This window comes from Erinaceus europaeus, chromosome 14, assembly GCF_950295315.1.
Source record: "Erinaceus europaeus chromosome 14, mEriEur2.1, whole genome shotgun sequence".
Classification (NCBI taxonomy): Eukaryota; Metazoa; Chordata; class Mammalia; order Eulipotyphla; family Erinaceidae; genus Erinaceus; species Erinaceus europaeus.
The window spans coordinates 100740640-100761644 of record NC_080175.1 but is presented as its reverse complement, the minus strand read 5'-3'; the positions used below and the strand labels follow the sequence as shown (position 1 = coordinate 100761644).

Below are 21005 nucleotides of genomic sequence, written 5' to 3'. Positions count from 1 at the left end.
TGTCGTTGTTGGATAAGACAGAGAAATGGAGAGAGGAGGGGAAGATAGAGAGGGGGAGAGAAAGACAGACACCTGCAGACCTGCTTCACCACCTGTGAAGTGACCTCCCTGCAGGTGGGGAGCCGGGGGCTCAAACCTTACTCGGTCCTTGTGCTTCATGACACATGTGCTTAACGCTACGCTACCGCCCGACTCCCACTGTTTTCTTTTTTTGCAGACAGAAGGGCAGAGGCAGGGAAAGAGAGAGACAGAGAGACATACAGAGACAGAGACAGACAGAGGACACAAAACTGAAATCAATGTGGTGGGTTCTGAACTCAAATCTAGGTTGCAAACATGGCAAAACAGCACACTGTCCAAGAAAGCTGTTTTATTGGCCTTGATCTTAAAAAAATATATTTGAAAATATCTTTTAACTTTTATGTTTTATTTATTTATTATTGGATAGAGACAGAGAGAAATTGAGAGGGAAGGGGAAGATAGAGAGGGAGAGAGACACCTGCAGCCCTGCGTCATCACTCGTGAAGCTTCCCACCTGCAGGTGGGGGCCAGGGGCTTGAACCCGGGTCCTTGCACACTGTGATGTAAGCGCTCAGCCAGGTGTGCCACCACCTGGACCCCTGAAAACATCTTTGTTGAGATATAATTCAGAGGAGAGGGTGGTGGCACACTTGGTTAAACACACGTTACAGTGTACAAGGACCCAGGATAGAGCCCCACCTGCAGGGGGAAAGCTTTTCAAGCAGTGAAGCAGGGCCGCAGGTGCCTCTCTGTTTCTATCTCCTCCTCCCCCTTGATTTCGATCCAACAAATAATTAAAAATAATAAAGACATTTTAAAAAGAAATATAATTTAGGGTGAGGGAGATAGCATAATGGTTCTGCAAAATACCTTCCTGCCCGAGGCTCTGAGGTCTCAGGTTCAGTCCCCAGCACCACCGTCAGCCAGAGCTGAGCAGGGCTCTGGTGTCTCTCTCTCAGTGTGTATCGCATTGAAATCATAAATAAATAAAATAAAAAAGATGTAATTCACATGCCATAGAGTTTGCCCATTTAAACTATGTAGTTCAGTGATTCATTTGTTGATGACAGGCTAAGTTACTCATCTTCTAGTCGCTAATATAAAAATTTAATGTCACAGATTCTTCTTTTAGGTACTATTTAAACCCATTCTAGAAATTTTAAGACATTTTTTCGTGACCATTAAGTTTTTATATATTTTCCACTTTGCATGTGTGATTCTCAACTTCCCTTTGCTCCCCCGGAACTGCCCACTTCCTTCCTCATCTGCCTGCTCTCTGCCCTCCCATATAATGGGCAGCTGCGCCCTCTGTCTTCCAGCTGGGGATTCCCAGCAGGAAATGGAAAAACAAAAGAGGAGGAGGAAGAGGAGGAGGAAGTCAGGTTATTTATTTCATTTCCTGGGTCTCTTTAATGTGGGACCGCTTTGGGCTAGTTTTGTTCCTTGACAGAGCAGTTACTACTCTTTGAAAGGTGACCTTTTGTACAAACTATAAATGCATTTTCTTTCCATAGAATTTCTTTTTAAAATAGTTTTTAAAAATATTTATTTATTCCCTTTGTGCCCTTGTTGTTTTATTGTTGTAGTTATTGTTGTTGTTATTGATGTCGTTGTTGTTGGGTAGAGAGAAATGGAGAGAGGAGGGGAAGACAGAGAGGGGGAGAGAAAGACAGACACCTGCAGACCTGCTTCACCGCCTGGGAAGCGACTCCCCTGCAGGTGGGGATTTGTTTATTTATTTATTCATTCCCTTTTGTTGCCCTTGTTTTTTACTGTTGTAATTATTATTGTCGTCGTTGTTGGATAGGACAGAGAGACATGGAGAGAGGAGGGGAAGACAGAGAGGGGAGAGACAGACAGACACCTGCAGCCCTGCTTCACCGCCTGGGAAGCGACTCCCCGGGCTCGAACTGGGACCCTCACGCTGGTCCCTGCGCTTCGCGCCAAGTGCGCTTAGCCCGCTGCTTCCGCCGGACTCCCTTCATAGTTTTTTTAAAGTTATATTTATTTATTGGATAGAGACAGCCAGAAATTGAGAGGAAGGAGATAGAGAGGGAGAGAGACAGAGAGACAAAGAGACACGGGGCGGGGGACAGACAGCATGGTGGTTCTGCAAAGAGACTCTCAGGCCTGAGGCTCCAAAGTCCCAGGTTCAGTCCCCCGCACCACCATGAGCCAGAGCCGGGCAGTAAACACACACACACACACACACGGAATTTTATTATCTCTATTTACTGGCTAGAGACTGCCAGAAACTGAGAGGGAGGGAGAGACACAGACGCCTGCAGCGCTGCCTCACCGCTCCTGAAGCTCCCCCTGCAAGTGGGGGCCGGGGGCTCGAACCCGGGTCCTTGTGCGCTGTGGCGTGTGCGCACCGCCTGACTTCTCGATTTCTGTCTCTGTCCCATAAACAAAGATGACGACGATGACGAAGATAAGCTTGGGGTCGGCGGTGGCGCACCTGGCTACCCAGGTTCCATGAGAAGGACCCGGGTTCGAGCCCCAGTCCCCACCTGCAGGGGGAGCGTCGCGAGTCGCGAAGCAGGGCTGCGGGTGTCTGTCTCTCCCTCTCGACCGCCCGCTCAATTCTTGTTTCTTTTAAAAATTAATTGATTGATTCCCTTTTGTTGCCCCAGTTGTTTTATTGTTGTAGTTGTTATTATTGTTATTGATGTTGTTGGACAGGACAGAGAGACATGGAGAGAGGAGGGGAAGGCAGAGAGGGGGAGAGAAAGACAGACACCTGCAGACCTGCTTCACCGCCTGTGAAGCGACTCCCCTGCAGGTGGGGAGCCGGGGGCTCGAACCGGGATCCTCACGCCGTGCCGGTCCCTGCGCTTTGCACCACGTGCGCTTTTCTTCTCTGTTTCTATCCGATGATAAATTAATTTTAAAAAACTTAAAGAAGAGGATGTGACTGCCGGAAGCAAGCCAGCAGCCAGCCAATCAGAGCGCTGGGCGGGCAGCCAGCCAATCAGAGCGCTGAGCGAGCAGCAGCCAGTCAGAGTGTTCAGCGGGCATCCAGCCAATCAGAGCGCTCAGCGCGAAGCCAGCCAATCCGAGTGCTCGGCGAGCGCCTCCGCTCCGGCGGAAGTGCGCGTGCGCGGCCGAGGGGCGGGGCGCGGCAGGCGGAGCGCGCGGGCGGCCGTGAGTCTGCGCAGTGCGCGCCGCGCGGTGGGGGAGGCGGTCCGTGCGCGTCTGTGTTGTTGTTCGGCGGCGGCGGCGGCGCAGGCGGCGCAAGATGGCTGCCCACGGAGGCCCCGCGGCGTCCTCGGCGTTGAAGGGGTTAATCCAGCAGTTCACCGCCATCACCGGTAAGGTGGGGCCTTGGGGTCTGCGGCGCGGCGCGGGCTGTGGGGGTGCCGCCCCCGGATTCCCTCAGGGTCCGTGTTCGCTCTCGGCCGCTGGTGTCGGTTCAGGCGGGAGACAGGCCCTGCCCCACCCCGGATCCTTCTCCTCAGGGCGGTCGTGAGGGGCCGTCTCCACTGAGGGACCATCCGCCGTGAGGGACCATCCCCCGTGAGGGACCATCCCCCATAGGGACCATCCCCCGTGAGGGGCCATCCCCCATAGGGACCATCCCCCCGGACCCGTGAGGGACCATCCCCCGTGAGGGACCATCCCCCGCAGGGACCATCCCCCCAGCCCGTGAGGGACCATCCCCCATAGGGACCATCCCCCCGGACCCGTGAGGGACCATCCCCCGTAGGGACCATCCCCCATAGGGACCATCCCCCTGGACCCGTGAGGGACCATCCCCCGTAGGGACCATCCTCCATAGGGACCATCCCCCGTGAGGGACCATCCCCCGTGAGGGACCATCCTCCATAGGGACCATCCCCCGTGAGGGACCATCCCCCGTGAGGGACCATCCCCCGCAGGGACCATCCCCCCGGACCCGTAAGGGACCATCCCCCGTAGGGACCATCCCCGTGAGGGACCATCCCCCGCAGGGACCATCCCCCCGACCCATGAGGGACCATCCCCCGTAGGGACCATCCCCCGTGAGAGACCATCCCCCGTGAGGGATCATCCCCCCCGTGAGGGACCATCCGCTGTGAGGGACCATCCCCCGCAGGGACCATCCCCCGTGAGGGACCATCCCCCGTGAGAGACCATCCCCCTTGAGGGACCATCCGCTATGAGGGACCATCCCCCGTGAGGGACCATCCCCCGTGAGGGACCATCCCCCGTGAGGGACCATCCCCCGTAGGGACCATCCCCCGTGAGGGACCATCCCCCCCATGAGGGACCATCCCCCATAGGGACCATCCCCCATAGGGACCATCCCCCGTGAGAGACCATCCCCCGTGAGGGACCGTCTGCTGTGAGGGACCATCCCCCGAAGGGACCATCCCCCCGGACCCGTGAGGGACCATCCCCCGTAGGGACCATCCCCCGTGAGGGACCATCCCCCATAGGGACCATCTCCCATAGGGACCATCCCCCGTGAGGGACCATCCCCCGTGAGGGACCATCCCCCGTGAGGGACCATCCCACCGTGAGGGACCATCCCCCATAGGGACCATCCCCCGTGAGGGACCATCCCCCGTGAGGGACCATCCCCCGCAGGGACCATCCCCCCGGACCCGTAAGGGACCATCCCCCGTAGGGACCATCCCCCGTGAGGGACCATCCCCCGCAGGGACCATCCCCCTGACCCGTGAGGGACCATCCCCCATAGGGACCATCCCCCCGACCCGTGAGGGACCATCCCCCGTAGGGACCATCCCCCGTGAGGGACCATCCCCCGTGAGGGACCATCCCCCATAGGGACCATCTCCCATAGGGACCATCCCCCGTGAGGGACCATCCCCCGTGAGGGATCATCCCCCCCGTGAGGGACCATCCGCTGTGAGGGACCATCCCCCGCAGGGACCATCCCCCGTGAGGGACCATCCCCCGTAGGGACCGTCCCGCGTGAGGAAACCCCCCCGCCCCGTGAGGGACCGTCCCCTGTGAGGGAACCCCCCCCATGAGGGACCGTCCCCCGTGAGGAACTCCCCCTCTCCCCCTCCCGGGAGGGACCATCCCCCGTAGGGACCATCCCCCATAGGGACCATCCCCCTGGACCCGTGAGGGACCATCCCCCGTGAGGGACCATCCTCCATAGGGACCATCCCCCGTGAGGGACCATCCCCCGTGAGGGACCATCCCCCGCAGGGACCATCCCCCCGGACCCGTAAGGGACCATCCCCCGTAGGGACCATCCCCCGTAGGGACCATCCCCGTGAGGGACCATCCCCCGTAGGGACCATCCCCCGCAGGGACCATCCCCCCGACCCATGAGGGACCATCCCCCGTAGGGACCATCCCCCGTGAGAGACCATCCCCCGTGAGGGATCATCCCCCCCGTGAGGGACCATCCGCTGTGAGGGACCATCCCCCGCAGGGACCATCCCCCGTGAGGGACCATCCCCCGTGAGAGACCATCCCCCTTGAGGGACCATCCGCTATGAGGGACCATCCCCCGTGAGGGACCATCCCCCGTGAGGGACCATCCCCCGTAGGGACCATCCCCCGTGAGGGACCATCCCCCCCATGAGGGACCATCCCCCGTGAGGGACCATCCCCCCCATGAGGGACCATCCCCCATAGGGACCATCCCCCATAGGGACCATCCCCCGTGAGAGACCATCCCCCGTGAGGGACCGTCTGCTGTGAGGGACCATCCCCCGAAGGGACCATCCCCCCGGACCCGTGAGGGACCATCCCCCGTAGGGACCATCCCCCATAGGGACCATCTCCCATAGGGACCATCCCCCGTGAGGGACCATCCCCCGTAGGGACCATCCCCCGTGAGGGACCATCCCCCATAGGGACCATCTCCCATAGGGACCATCCCCCGTGAGGGACCATCCCCCGTGAGGGACCATTCCCCGTGAGGGACCATCCCCCGTGAGGGACCATCCCACCGTGAGGGACCATCCCCCGTGAGGGACCATCCCCCGTGAGGGACCATCCCCCGCAGGGACCATCCCCCCGGACCCGTAAGGGACCATCCCCCGTAGGGACCATCCCCCGCAGGGACCATCCCCCCGGACCCGTAAGGGACCATCCCCCGTAGGGACCATCCCCCGTGAGGGACCATCCCCCGCAGGGACCATCCCCCTGACCCGTGAGGGACCATCCCCCATAGGGACCATCCCCCCGACCCGTGAGGGACCATCCCCCGTAGGGACCATCCCCCGTGAGGGACCATCCCCCGTGAGGGACCATCCCCCATAGGGACCATCTCCCATAGGGACCATCCCCCGTGAGGGACCATCCCCCGTGAGGGATCATCCCCCCCGTGAGGGACCATCCGCTGTGAGGGACCATCCCCCGCAGGGACCATCCCCCGTGAGGGACCATCCCCCGTAGGGACCGTCCCGCGTGAGAAAACCCCCCCGCCCCGTGAGGGACCGTCCCCTGTGAGGGAACCCCCCCCATGAGGGACCGTCCCCCGTGAGGAACTCCCCCTCTCCCCCTCCCGGGAGGGACCATCCCCCGTGAGGGACCATCCCCCGTGACGAACCATCCCCCCGTGAGGAACCATCCCCCCGTGAGGGACCATCCCCCTGTGAGGAAACCCCCCCCTGTGAGGGACTATCCCCCGTGAGGAACCACACACACACACACCCGTGAGGGACCCCCCCCCCAGTGAGGGACCCACTTCCCCTGAGGGACCCATCCCACGAGTGAGCCCATCGCCCCCAAAGGAGGGAACCCCCCCTTCTGGTGAAGAACCCACTTCCCTTGAGTGATCCACACCCCAGCAAGGTACCCATTTCCCCGTTTGGGACACATCTCCCCCCAGTGAGGTGCCCACCCCCTCATCGCCCTTCGTGAGGGCCCCATCCCTCAGTGAGGGACTCCACCCTGTGAGCGACCCATTCCCCTGTGAGGGACCCACCCCCCAATGAGGGACCCAGCCCCCAGTGAGGAGACCCATTTCCCTGAGTGAGGGGACCTGTCCCAAGAGGATCACCACATCCTCCTACCGGGTGAGAAGACACCACATCGCTGGACCCTGTCCCGTCCACCCCCCACCCCCCCTACCCCGTGACAGGACCTGATCCCTGCCCTGCCCGTGAGGGGCACCCATCCCCTGTCCTGCTAGTGACAGGACCCCCGTCCCCAGCCCCTCCCCCAGTGACAGGACCCCCGTCCCCAGCCCCTCCCCCAGTGACAGGACCCCCGTCCCCAGCCCCTCCCCCCTGTGACAGGACCCCCGTCCCCAGCCCCTCCCCCCTGTGACAGGACCCCATCCCCAGCCCCTCCCCCCTGTGACAGGACCCCATCCCCAGCCCCTCCCCCCTGTGACAGGACCCCCGTCCCGCTCCCCCCAGGCTGCTGGCCCAGCCCTGCCAGCCACCCTCCGCCCGGTGCCTTGGCCCCTCTGGCTGCTGGTCTCCCCGTATCTAGACTTGTAATGTGCCCTTTGTAAATAAAGTCCTTTAGGGGCTTAATGTGGAGACGGAAAGCAGGTATATTCCGCACCTCCCCGGCTCCCCAGCAGTCTGGGGCCCGCACGGGCCCCTCCATTGGAACCTCTGTCTGTCTGTCTGTCTGTCTGTGTGCATATTTGCCATTTTCTCTATGGTCCAAGTCACTTCTCCACCTGTGACTTCTTTCCATTGTCCCTCCCTGTTCTCTGTCTCTCTGTCTCTCTCTCTGTCTCTCGGGCCCTGATGGAGCTGGAGTTCAGAGCCCTCTGCACATCTCCCCTGACATTTCTCCCCCTCGGGGAGTATGGACCAGAATTCTTTTTATTTTTTATCTTTAATTTTCTCCTTATTTATTTCCCCTTTTGTTGCCCTTGCTGTTTTTTTGTTGTAGTTATTACTGTTGTTATTGATGTTGGTGTTGGATAGGACAGAGAGAAATGGAGAGAGGAGGGGAAGACAGAGAGGGGGAGAGAAAGACAGACACCTGCAGACCTGCTTCACCGCCTGTGAAGCGACTCCCCTGCAGATGGGGAGCCGGGGCTCAAACCGGGATCCTGACTCTGGTCCTTGCGCTTTGTGCCACCTGTGCTTAACCCGCTGCGCTACCGCCCGGCCCCCTGAACCCAAATTCTCTATGGGGAGCAGAAGGTGGGGGGTCTGGCTTCTGTCACTGCTTCTCCGCTGGACATGGGTGTTGGCAGGTGGATCCACACCCCCAGCCTGTGTCTGTCTGTCCCTAGTGGGGCAGGGCTCTGGGGAGGGGAGGCTCCAGGACATATTGGGGGGGTTGTCTGCCCGGGGAAGTGATTTATTATTTATTTAGTTAGTTAGTTCTGGACAGAGACAAGTTAGGAGGGGAGAGAGATGGAGACCCCTGCAGGCGGGGACGGGGCCTGAACCTGAGTCCTTGTGCGCTGTGCCCGTGCGCCCCCAGGCTCCACTGCCAGCCCGCACCCGCACCCGTGCTTGCTCGCTCTTCCCCAACCCGCCCCTCTGCTCCCCTCCTGGCCTGCGCCCCTGGGTGGTGGGGCTTGGTGACGCCTCCCTCCACCTGGGGCTGGAGGACCCTCTGCTGCCTCAGCCGCCCGCCCGGGGCTGCTTCCCTTGTTGGGGTCGCCCGGTGCGTTCAGGGCCCCCTGGCGCCAGGCCCGAGAGGCCCCAGGCTGCCCGTGGGTTTCCGGTGTTGAGTGCGCCTGCGTCAGAGGGCGGGTGTGCAGGGAGGCTCCTGTGCGTGACCCTGGCCACCTGTGCGTGACACCCCGGCCACCTGTGCGTGACCCCGGCCGCCTGTGTGTGACACCCGGCCTCCTGTGCGTGACACCCTGGCCTCCTGTGCGTGACACCCCGGCCGCCTGTGCGTGACACCCCGGCCTCCTGTGCGTGACACCCCGGCTTCCTGTGCGTGACACCCCGGCCGCCTGTGCGTGACACCCCGGTCGCCTGTGCGTGACCCTGCTTTGCAGGTTGGAGGTCCGAATGTTGCCTCTCTCGATCAGTCAAGTTCGTTATGGTGTTTTGGCTGCTGGGTCCTGTGCGGATGTCACTTTGTAATTCAGGTTCAGTTAGTAATGTTTTGGGCCTGCAACGACAATTAGAAGTTTGACACATTGTCTCGTTTGTTGGCCATGTGAATCTGTTCCAATTGGTAAATTAAATTTTGTTAGAAAGTTGGAATGCGGGATGAAACACGTTCACTAATTTTTTAAAGACTTAAAAAATCCTTTTATTTCATTGATTAATTATTGGATAGAGACAGACGTTGAGAGGTTCAGGGGAGACAGGGAAGGAGACAGAAACCTGCAGCCCTGCTTCACCTCTCGTGAAGCTTTCCCCCTGCAGGTGGGGACCAGGGGCTTGCGCTTGAAAGACTTTTTTGGTTGATTTTTCTTTAAAATTTTTTTTATTATCTTTACTTATTGGACAGAGATAGCCAGAGATTGAGAGGAGTGGGGTTGAGCGAGAGACCTGATTCACTGCTTGTGAAGGTGGGGACCAGGGGCTCGAACCTGGGTCCTTTCACACTGTAATGTGTGCGCTTAACCAGGTGCGCCACTGCCTGGCCCCTGCTTTTTTTTTTTTTTTTTAAGTTTTTATTTTATTTTTTGAGAGAGATGAAGAGAGACACACAGAGAGAAACGCCAGAGTGCTGCTCAGCTCTGGCTTATGGTGGGTCGGGGGATTGAACCTGGGACTTAGGAGCCTCAGGCATGAGAGTCTGTTTGCATAACCATTATGCTGTCTCCCCCGCCCGATTGGCTTTTTTATATGGGAGTTGTAATGCATTTCCCAGTGTGTACCCAGATTGTTACTGGGAAACTTAGAAGACTCATAATATCTAATGTTGCTATGTTATAGTTATGGAATAAAATTCTTGTAGTGTGTTAGATAAAATATCAATCCTGTCTTTAGATTTTCTGTAAGTGGCTTATTATTTATTTTTATTTTCACCAAAGCGATGCTGAGCTCTAGCATTTTATTATTATTGGATAGAGACAGAGAAGCTGAGTGGGAAGGGGGAAGATAGAGACGCATCCAGTACTGCTTCACAGTTTGTGTAATGTTCCCCTGCTGGTGGAGACCAGGAGCTTGAACCAGGGTCTTCGTGCACTTCCTCAGCTCAATGGTAGTCTTCCACAGGGTGACTATTTGATTTTATATATTTATTTCTTGAATAGAGACAGAAATCTAAAGGGAGGGAGTCAGGCGGTAGTGCAGCGGGTTAAGTGCACGTGGCACAAAGCACAAGGAACGGTGTAAGGATCCCAGTTCGAGCCTACAACTCCCCATCTGCAGGGGAGTCCCTTCACAGGTGGTGAAGCAGGTCTGTAGGTGTCTGTCTTTCTCTCCCCCTCTCTGTCTTCCCCTCCTCTCTCCATTTCTCTGTGTACTATCCAACAACGACATCAATAACAATAATAATAACTACAATAATAAAACAAGGGGAACAAAAGGAAATAAATAAATAAATAGATATTTAAAAAATTATTAGTGAGAGGAATAGGAGGGAGAGAGAACCTCTGGTATACGTGCTGCTGGGGATTGAACTCGGGATCTCATGCTGGAGAGTCTAGCACTTTATCCACCGCACCACCTCCCAGGCCTTCCCTTTCTTTATTTTAGAGAAGTGAGGAAGGGGGGAAGAGGGCTCCACTCCACCAGCTGAAGTCCTTGTGCTGTCCGTGGTGCTCACTGGTCTGGGTTGGAAGCCGGGACTTGGCACATAGGACATGCTAAGGCATGTACTCTGCTAGGTAATGATGTTTGTTGTGCATCCTCCTCCTCCTCCTCTCCCTCCTCCTCCTCACAGCCTTTAAGCTGTCTGTCTGCGATGTGGTTGACAGTGAAGGGCATTGGGAGAGGAAGGGGCATGCTTTGTTTTTTTATTATTATTATTATTATTTTAATATTTATTCCCCTTTGTTGCCATTGTTGTTTTATTGTTGTAGTTATTATTGTTGTCGTCTTTGTTAGATAGGACAGAGAGAAATAGAGGAGGGGAGAATAGAGAGGGGGAGAGAAAGACAGACACCTACAGACCTGCTTCACCACCTGTGAAGTGACTCCCTTGCAGATGGGGAGTCGGGAGCTCAAACCGGGATCCTTACGCCGGCTAGTCCTTGTACTTTGCGCCACCTGCGCTTAACCCGCTGCACTGGACTCCCATGCTTTGCTTTAATGAGAGAAATGGAGAGACATTAGCACACTGCTCAGCTCTGGCTGATGGTGGTGCTGGGGATTGATCCTGGGGCCTCAGAGCCTCAGGCAGGGGAGTCTCTTTGCAGAACCATGATGCTGTCTCCCCAGTCATGGAGGGGATACCAGACAAACACCAACAATTATTTATTAATCAGAAAGAGAGGTTGAGAACTAGAGCATTACCTAACACATGTATGCCAGGGATCATTTCAGGACCCTATGCTTGAGTGTCCAGTGCCTTATCCACTGCACTACAGATGAGTTGTGAGTAGAATCTTCTGGCAAGTCAGGTATTTCTTGGTAGACTGTCTGTGCAGGTACTGTTCAGATTCTGGGGATCCTAGCACCAGAAAGGAACATGCGGATACAGACAGACAGTGTTGCTCCCCCCCCCCCCGGGAGTAACCAGAGCCTTACAGGCAGGTGCCGACCAGCTCCAGCTCTGGGTGGGAATCAGATTGGACAGTGCCCTCCTTTCCAGGATGGGCTTGCGCCTCCCAGTCTAGATTCTGGTGCCAGGGTTAAGTGAAGGTCACACTTGACTGCTGCTCCTGTGGAAGGGCGGTGGAGCTGTCTCTACACCGCCGCTCCAGGCTAGCCGCTGCCGTGCCCTTCACCAGCTCCTGCTCCTGGAGAGAGAGCCCCGTCGGCCGGCTGGAGTGTAGGCCGTACTCGACAAACCTACGGCCTTGGAGACTTGGGATATTTACCTACACTTGTTTTCTGCTCCCTCTATTGCAACTCTTTTTAAACTTTTATTTATTGTTGGATAGAGACAAATTGAGAGTCAGGGGGAGATAGAGAGACCACTCGTGAAGCCTCTCCCCCGCAGGCGGGGACTGGGAGCTCGAGCCCGGGTCCATCAGCTCTTTGCGCCCCTGCCCAGTCACGTTGAACCCTGTTCAGTTGTTACTGGTTTCTGTGTGTCAGATCCTCCTGCCGCACTTTGCCGAGCTCTGCCCAGAACACCCTCTTCTCTCGGCCGCAGCTGTGGCGCTCGCTCTCTCTCTTCAGCTGCTTTGGAGCCTGAGCCCTTAGACATGGTAGGGTGAGCTGTTTCCCAGCCTCACTACAAATTTCTTTTTAAGTTTATTTATTTAATTTTCCCCCTTTTGTTGCCCCTGTTGTTTTTCATTGTTGTAGTTATTGTTGTACTTATTATTGATGTTGTCATTGTTGGGTAGGACAGAGAGAAATGGAGAGAGGAGGGGAAGACAGAGAGGGGGAGAGAAAGACAGACACCTGCAGACCTGCTTCACCGCCTGTGAAGCGATTCCCCTGCAGGTGGGGATCTGGGGGCTCGAACCAGGATCCTTATGCCGGTCCTTGTGCTTTGCGCCACATGCGCTTAACCCGCTGCACTACCACCCGACCCCCCATTTCAGTGAGTTTAAGGCTTTTGCAGTATAGTAAGCCCAGCAGAGATGAGAGAGATCAGGCCTCCTGGAGAAGCTGTCTGTCTTCTTCTACACCTACTTGGGAGGAAGAAGGTCTAGGCCTTGGGCAAAGAACTTGTTGTTGTTAAGAAAATAGTTGGATTGATTTGCTAAGGTTTGGTAAGGAAAGTGCCGGTAGCGCATCTGCACAGATTACGCAGACTATGTGATTGGGAGGTGTTGTATGCTTTACATTGGGTTGTTCTAGCTCTCCCCCGCCAAGAAAATTGGATCAGTCCTGCTAGTTTCGTGGGCCCGCTTGGCCTCGCCCCTAGGAACCCCGAGAGGGTTCCAGAGTTCCAGAGTTCGAGAGTTAGAGAGAGTTCTTGGCGCCGCCGCGGGGAAAGAGGCAGCAGAGTTCTGTTTGGTGATTAGTTTGGTTTAGTTTATGAATCATTGTTCCTGAATAAAGAAATACAGCTTCCCTGCCCAGCCGTATGTCTCTGGTCGTCTCTGTTACCCGCCTGTGAAGCTAGCCTGGCCAGCTGGAGCCTCCGAATTTTTAACAACAAATGGCGCCCACATGGACCTGACCTGCACATCTCTCAGATAAGTGAAGACAATTTGGCTACCTATGTACTATGGCCTTCTCTTCTGCTTGTGAAGAGATCTCCAAAGGCCTCTGCTCTTTCTTCACGAGACTGTTTTGCTGTTTCTGGAACATTTATCTCTGGACCACTCTGTGGTTTCCACTCGCTCGGGCGAACTCAAAACAGCCAGAGGAGTCGGGAAGAGCCAGCGGGCAAGAGGCGAGGCGCGGAGCTGCCTTTTCCACCTGGTGGAACAGCCAGCCAGCCGGCTGCGCCCAAACAACCCCGCGCACCGCGCCCGCAGCCCCACAGCCTGCAGGAGGCTGACGCCAGCACACAGGAGCCCGGTGCCACCACACAGGAGCCCGACGCCAACACGCAGGAGCCCTATGCCAACACACTAGAGCCCGATGCCAACACGCAGGAGCCTGATGCCAACACGCAGGAGCCCAATGCCAGCACGCAGGCCAGCCCACAGGAGCCGGCTCTCCACCGCGTGGCGCAGGGCACTGGACGTGTGATCCCTCCATGCTGCTCGGCCACTGCGAGCAGGGCAGCAGACATGACAGGGCTATGGGGCAGGGCCGCAGCGGCCTATCATGGCCACCACCCCTGGGCCCCTAGGCCCACGCCTTCTACAAGGCTGGCCCGCCCGCCCTCGTGCTATGAATTCTGGAATGATCCCGGACCTCCCGGACCCCCGGGCTCCCTGCCGAAACTGGGCACACGAGATCTCCAGCTGCCGGTCCGTTCTGAAGGCAGACAAGCTGGAGTACGCAGAGATTTGTACAGAGATCGCAACCTGCAATTCCTAGAAGTGAAGCTGCCCAAGAGACCACCACTGGACAATGCACCCCCCCCAACAACTAAGACAGTACATATCTAAATTCGTGTTTGAAATGACATGTCTTCGCAACAAAGGTTTCTCTCCTTGTATATTAATGACCATGTTTATGTGTGTGTTTAAAGTTTGGTAAACAGTAACTTTAAGGCTAAATTCTTACTAGACAAAGTTAAATGAAAAAGGTTTTCAACGTAATTCTCATAAAGATAAAATTAACTTACATTTAAAGTCTGAGGTAAAAATTAGTTAACAATCAATATATTTTAACTAAGTTGGTTTAAACAAAAGGTTAAATAGACTTGTTGATATGTAAAACTCTCCATTACCTTCTCTATTAGAAATGGTAGATCGCACAATGGCTATGCTAATTATTCTCATGCCTGAGGTTTCCTTTCCTGCGCACACCTAGGGTGTGTCTCCATCTTGAATGGGTGTAACAAAAGGTTAAAAAGACGTTGTTGATATGTAAAAGTCTCAAATTCCTTCTCTATTAGAAATTTTAGATTGTGCTGTGGTTATGCTAATAACAAGTTTTGTTTCATAGTAAGTAAATTGCAGCCAGCTGCCTTTGGGACTCTAGGCCGTTCCCCACCCCCATGCAAATGCCTGTCGAGGCAAGTACGCCCCCCAGAGGCAAGAAATGTTTTTTTTTTAAGCTGATAAAGTTTTGCCCACAGAGGCTGCCTTCCCTTGGAGCACACTGGTTCTTGTTACTTGCTTACATGTTTCTCCATGTTTGTGCCAGTTTCTTTTTTTAAAAATGCCTGTACGATATAGGTTTCTGTTCACCCCACACCCTTGATACTGTAGTCATTTAGTTAAAAAGAAAAGGGGGAATTGTTGTATGCTTTACATTGGGTTGTTCTAGCTCTCTCCCGCCAAGAAAATTGGATCAGTCTTGCTAGTTTCGCGGGCCCGCTTGGCCCCGCCCCTAGGAACCCTGAGAGGGTTCCAGAGTTCGAGAGTTAGAGAGAGTTCTTGGCGCCGCCGCGGGGAAAGAGGCAGCAGAGTTCTGTTTGGTGATTAGTTTGGTTTAGTTTATGAATCGTTCTTGAATAAAGAAATACAGCTTCCCTGCTGTCTAACAACACCCTGCCCAGCCGTATGTCTCTGGTCGTCTCTGTTACCCGCCCATGAAGCTAGCCCGGCCAGCTAGAGCCTCTGAATTTTAACAACAGGGAGGAATGCTGTTAGGGGTGAAGTCTGAGAAGCAGTGCGCTAAAGGCCAGATCTTGCATGATCCTGGGTTCAATCCCCAGTTCCCCTGATAGCCAGAGCTGAGCAGTGCTCTGATTAAGAAAACAAACCGTGGAGGGCCGGGCGGTAGCTCGGTGGATTAAGTGAACATAGTACCAAGCACAAGGACCAGTGCAAGGATCCCAGATCGAGCCCTCAATGTCCCCACCTGCAGGGGGTTGCTTCACAAGCAGTGAGGCAGGTCTGCAGGTGTCTCTTTCTCTCTCCTCTATCTTCCCCTCCCCTCTCAACTTCTCTCTGTCCTATCAAAATAAATAAATAAATAAATAGCCACAGGAGCAGTGGGTTCACAGTACAGGCACCAAGCCCTAGCAATAACCCTCGAGGTAAAAGAAAAAAAGAAATCAAATAGTGGCCAGCAGACAGAACGTTAGATTCACAAGCTTCAGGTCCCAAGTTAGACTCCTAGTGTGGCATGTGCCCACATGATGCTTGAGTTCTTAGGGTATTCTCCCTCTGCCTTTTTAAAACAATTAAAAGTAACAGCAAACAAACAACCACAGACCCTCTGAGGCTTTTCTCAGCTCTTTTTCATTCTTTTTTTTTAAAAAGGTGAAGTTTATTATTTTTAAAATTTATATATTTACTTATTTATTTAAAAAAGGAGACATTCTTGGGGGGGTTAACTTTTACAAAAAAATATTATCTTCTAAAATCGATAAAATTGTTGATATGCTATTTAATTTTTACCAAAAATTACTTTTGAATAATTTTATCAGATGAAGAGCCAGGCAGTAACGCACCCCCTAGAGCATGCAAATCACCATGTACGAGAACCCCTGGTTCAAACCCCAGTCTCCCCTTATAGGGAAAAATTTTGAGTGATAGAGCAGTGTTGCAGGTCTCTCTATCTCTCCTCTATTTCTCTGTTGCTATCAGGAAAAAAAAATAGATAAAATTAAAAAAAAAAAAAAAAAAGACTGCCAAGAGCAGTGGAGTCTTCCTGTAAGCACCAAATCCTAGCAATAACTCTGGGGCCTATTGCATCCTCCTACCAAAAAAAGTCAAGTTCTACTCTAGTAAATTATGGGGGGGAAATTAATCTTCAAGATTGGAAGGTGTTTTTGCTTAGTATTTTCTTACTTCTAATTTAATAAAAAAAAAGAAAAAGAAAAAAGGAGACATTAACAGAACCGTAGGATAGGAAGGATACAACTCCACACAGTTCCCACCACCAGATCTCCGTATCCCATCCCCTCCCCTGACAGCTTTCCTATTCTCTATCCCTCTGGGAGTATGGACCCAGGGTCGTTGTGGGATGCAGAAGGTGGAAGGTCTGGCTTCTGTAATTGCTTCCCCGCTGAACATGGGTGTTGACAGGTGGATCCACACTCCCAGCCTGTCTCTCTCTTTCCCTAGTGGGGCAGGGCTCTGGGGAAGCGGGGCTCCGGGACATATTGGTGGGGTCGTCTGTCCAGGGAAGTCTGGTCAGCATCCTGCTGGCATGTGGAACCTGGTGGCTGAAAAGAGAGTTAACATACAAAGCCAAACAAGTTGTTGAAGCATTATGGACCTGAAGGCTGGACTAGTGCAGATGAAGAGATGGGGGGTCCTCACTGTGTTGTGTACTTTTGCTTTCAGGTATATATTTTGCCCTAGTTTATGGATACGTGTGAACATATGCTCTATCTCAGGGGACCTGGTCTATATCTAGGTTTTGGAATTTCGTTAGGAAATGAACTGCCTGGAGTGGAATTAGAGAATACTATGAAAGGAAAGGTCTCACCCGAGTGATGAAGCTGAAGGGTTGTCATTCCACACCTGAAGTCTCTGGACACAGTCTGAGGTGAAGCATGCTGAGGTGGCACTCGTTGCGTTGATTAGGTTGTGGTCGGCAGATGCAATGTTATTTGATATGAATTGAGTCTCAGCTCTTTTTCTGTCAGCATTGCAGAGATGGGGACCATTCACGTTCTCGTTCTTCAGTGTAGAGGAAGTGTGTCCAAGAAGGGAGACCTGTTCGTTCATGTAGGAGCTGTCAGCCGTTCGAACCGAGGCTGTAGGAACGGGCGCAGAATAGGATGGGGAAGGTTAAGCAAAAGAGAAACCAGTACTGTCGAATGTAAAACATTAATTCCCCAATAAAGAAATTTAAAAAGAAGAAAAGGAGCGACCAGACGATAGAGATAAGGCTGTGGTCTGGTTACAGGGACTTCGCAGACTGCAAGGACTTTGGCACTTACACTCCAGGTGCCAGGGAGCCGTTGAGGAGTCCTGGGAGGGGCTGTGCTGTAACCCCACCTGGTTTCTGAGTGCCGGCAGCTAAGAAGTTACGGTCAGGACTGCATGGGCAGTTCAGTCGTAGAGTGCAGGACTTGCACACCCACTGAGTCCCAAAGCCGCACGTGCCAGAGCTCAGGGCTTCTCAGTAGGGAAATTCCAAAGTGACCAGGGTCTGCACGCATGAGGCCCTGCGCTCAGTCACCAGCAGCGCGTGTGTCAGGGCTGCTCTGCTTGGGTCTCATAAATGTAAAAGCAACATCAAGGACACGACTTCTTTCCCCACTAGTACTGTCATGGAGACGACACGCACGATTGGACCATCCTTGTAGCAGATTTAAGGTAGCGCTGAGAGGCCGAGGAGACTCCATAGCCTCTCCACATTGAGCTTCTCGTGTAGGTGCTCACAGGTGGCGGCCGGGGCCACAGACCTGGCTCCTTGTCTGTAGGACACTGACTGTATCACCCAGTTGTGGGTACCATCTCCCAGCCCCCAGAGGACTTGGCTTTTTTTTTTTTTAATTACAAAATTATGAGATCACAGGGGTCTAATTCCACACTGTTCCCACCACCAGAGCTCTGCATCCTGTTCTCTCCATTGGCCACAGGTGATGGATTTTTAAAGAAAGCATTCAAAACGCATCAGCAACTGGCAAAAGGGAAGAACTGGGGCTCCTGGGGCCTGAAGCTATACTTTCAGTTACAAGAGGTCTATGTAAGGAGAGGTTCACCTAGGTGAACAGGACCTGAACTGAATGGCTTCAGATCTACTGCATATGGGGGGCAGTTTAAAGGAGGCAGAGGCAGAGGCAGAGGCAGGAGCTACAGCACCACACAGGACCATGTCCTGGGGATCTAAGTGGGACCCTTAGACATGGGAGCCCGATGCCTTACTACCAAGAGTTGAGCCAGCTCCCCAGTACGGCTCACACTTTTTTTTTGTCTGCAGGTTATTGCTGGGGCTCAGTGCCTGCACTACAGATCCACTGCTCCTGGAGGCTCTTTTTTCCCCCTTTTGTTGCCCTTGTTGTTTATCGTTGTTGTTGCTGTGATTGTTGTTGGATAGGACAGAGAAATGGAGAGAGGAGGAGAAGACGGGGAGAGAAAGAGAGACACCTGCAGACCTGCTTCACCACTTGTGAAGTGACCCCCCTGCAGGTGGAGAGCCATGGACTTGAACCAGGATCCTTACGCCGGTCCTTGCTCTTCATGCCATGTGTGCTTAATCTGCTGCGCTACTCTCTGACCCCGGCTCACACTTTTAATAAGCCCCCACGGTGGTGGAGACAAGCCCCAAGCTGTGCAGCCTGCCTAGAGGACCTATTCTAAAACTGGAACTTTGTTCCTGCCGTGGTGGGGTGAAGGGTCTTTGAGAGCCTATGACAGTTACATTTACCTTGTTGTTTTGTAGAACTTGAAGTCAAGACTTCGATTATGGAGGGCCAGGTGGGGCGCATCTGGTTGAGCACACACACTACAAGGACCCAGGTTCAAGCCCCTGTCCCTGCCTGCAGGAGGAAAGCTCCATGAGTGGTGAAACAGGGCTGCAGGTGTCTCTCTGTCTGTCCCCTTCCCTCTCAATTTCTCTTTCTCTGTTCAATAATAAGCAAATTGAAAATATGGGAGTCAGGCGGTAGCGCAGCAGGTTAAGCGCAGATGGCGCAAAGCGCAAGGACCGGCATAAGGAGCCCAGTTCGAGCCCCCGACTCCCCACCTGCAGGGGAGTCGCTTCACAGGCGGTGAAGCAGGTCTGCAGGTGTCTATCTTTCTCTCCCCCCTCTGTCTTCCCCTCCTCTCTCCATTTCTCACTGTCCTATCTAACAATGACGACATCAATAACAACGGCAACAAATGGGAAAATAAATAAATATTTAAAAAAATTAAAAATACATGTAATGTGGCCAGTGGTGGTGCGCCTCCTTGAGCGCATATGTAACATACAACGTGCAAGGACCCAAGATCAAGTCCCCGGTCCTCACCTGTAGGGGGAAGTGTCACGTGGTGAAGCAGGGCTGCAGGAGGAGTCTTCTCTCTCTCTCTCTCTCTCTTGCCTCCAGGGTTATCACTGGGGCTCAGTGCCAGCACTATGAATCCACTGCTCCTGGTAGCCATTTTTTCATTTTATTGTATAGGACAGAGAGAAGTTGAAAGAGAGAGGGGGTGAGAGAAAGAGACACCTGCAGACCTGCTTCACTGCTTGCGAAGCTTCCCCCCTGCAGGTGAGGAGCTGGGCCTCAAACTTGGATCCTTTGTGCTTATACTACGTGCTTTTTTTTAACATTTATTTTCCCTTTTGTTGCCCTTGTTGTTTTTTCATTGTTGTAGTTATTGTTGTTATTGATGTCGTTAAATAGGACAGAGAGAAATGGAGAGAGGAGGGGAAGACAAAGGGGGAGAGAAAGACACCCGCAGACCTGCTTCACTGCCTGTGAAGCGACTCTCCTGCAGGTGGGGAGCCGGGGGCTTGAACTGGGATCCTTATGACAGTCCCTGCGCTTTGCACCACGTACACTTAACCCGAGGTGCTACTGCCCAACTCCCATACTACATGCTCTTAACCGGTGGCACCACTGCCTGGCCCCCTCTTTCCTTTCTCTTTATTTTGTTCATATTTTTAAATTTTTATTTATTATTGGATAGTCAGAAATTGAGAGGGAGAAGATAGAGTGGGAGAGGGACATAGAGAGACCTGCAGCCCTGCTTCACCACTTGTGAAGCTTCCCTCCTGCAGGTGGGGACCGGGGGCTGGAACCCAGGTCCTTGTGACTGTGATGTGTTTGCCACCGCCTGGCCCCTCTTTTCTTTCTATTTGCTCCTCCCATCTCACTTTACATTGTATAAGTTCATTGAATCTCAAAGAGGAAAAGTCTAATTACCTCCAAGAAGCTCGAGTCAAACTGCCAAGGACCAGATGAGAGGAACTCTTACAAGCACCTGGAGAGAAACAGCAGCTGCTATAAAGATTTTTCTTTAATGTTGCAACTGATTTCCGAGCAGCAACAACAACAGAAGCCAGAGGATATTGGGGTAGTGCCTTCAGCGTGCTGAGAAAAATAACTTGGCCTTAAAATAGAATATCCAGTAAGACTGTGATTCTGGAATGACAGCAGAGTGAAGATACTACTTTCAGGTGGGAAGATATAAAACAGAGCTCACACATGGAGCAGCAGACTCTGCTCGAGAAGATCCTGAAAGTCGTCTGAGGATGCTGGAGATGCTTTTTAATGACCACAAGATTGTTGTTTTTGCCGGGCTGGCTTCACGGGCAGGTAACAGACGACCAGGGACTCACGGTTGAGCTGTATGCAGTATCTCTTTATTCATGCAGGACGCAGCGCAATCTATACCAAGCTAAGCTAAATCTAAACTACAATCTTGTCCTTATAAATATACTAGCCTAGTAGGGTGGGAACAGGATGCAACGCAGAGAGGGTGGAGAGAAAAGTGACTGGTGAAAATCAGAGTGTGACAAGGAGAGGGGGCGGAGCAGGCAAGAATTCTACCACTGAACCACCAATGCCCTGGAGGGAGGGTGGTGCTTGTTAACAGCAGTTATGTAAATAGAATGAAG

At 53.5% G+C, this 21005-nt stretch overlaps 1 protein-coding gene across 1 annotated transcript in view; it reads left to right on the top strand.

Moving 5' to 3' along the window:
- The first annotated feature begins 3166 nt into the window (after positions 1 to 3166).
- Positions 3167 to 21005, top strand: part of UBXN7 (UBX domain protein 7) — a 50128-nt gene continuing 32289 nt past the window's right edge. The window contains exon 1 of the mRNA XM_007537834.3: positions 3167 to 3335. Within this exon, the coding sequence (XP_007537896.2) occupies positions 3263 to 3335 (73 nt within the window). The 5' untranslated portion in view covers positions 3167 to 3262. The remainder of the gene's footprint in view (positions 3336 to 21005) is intronic.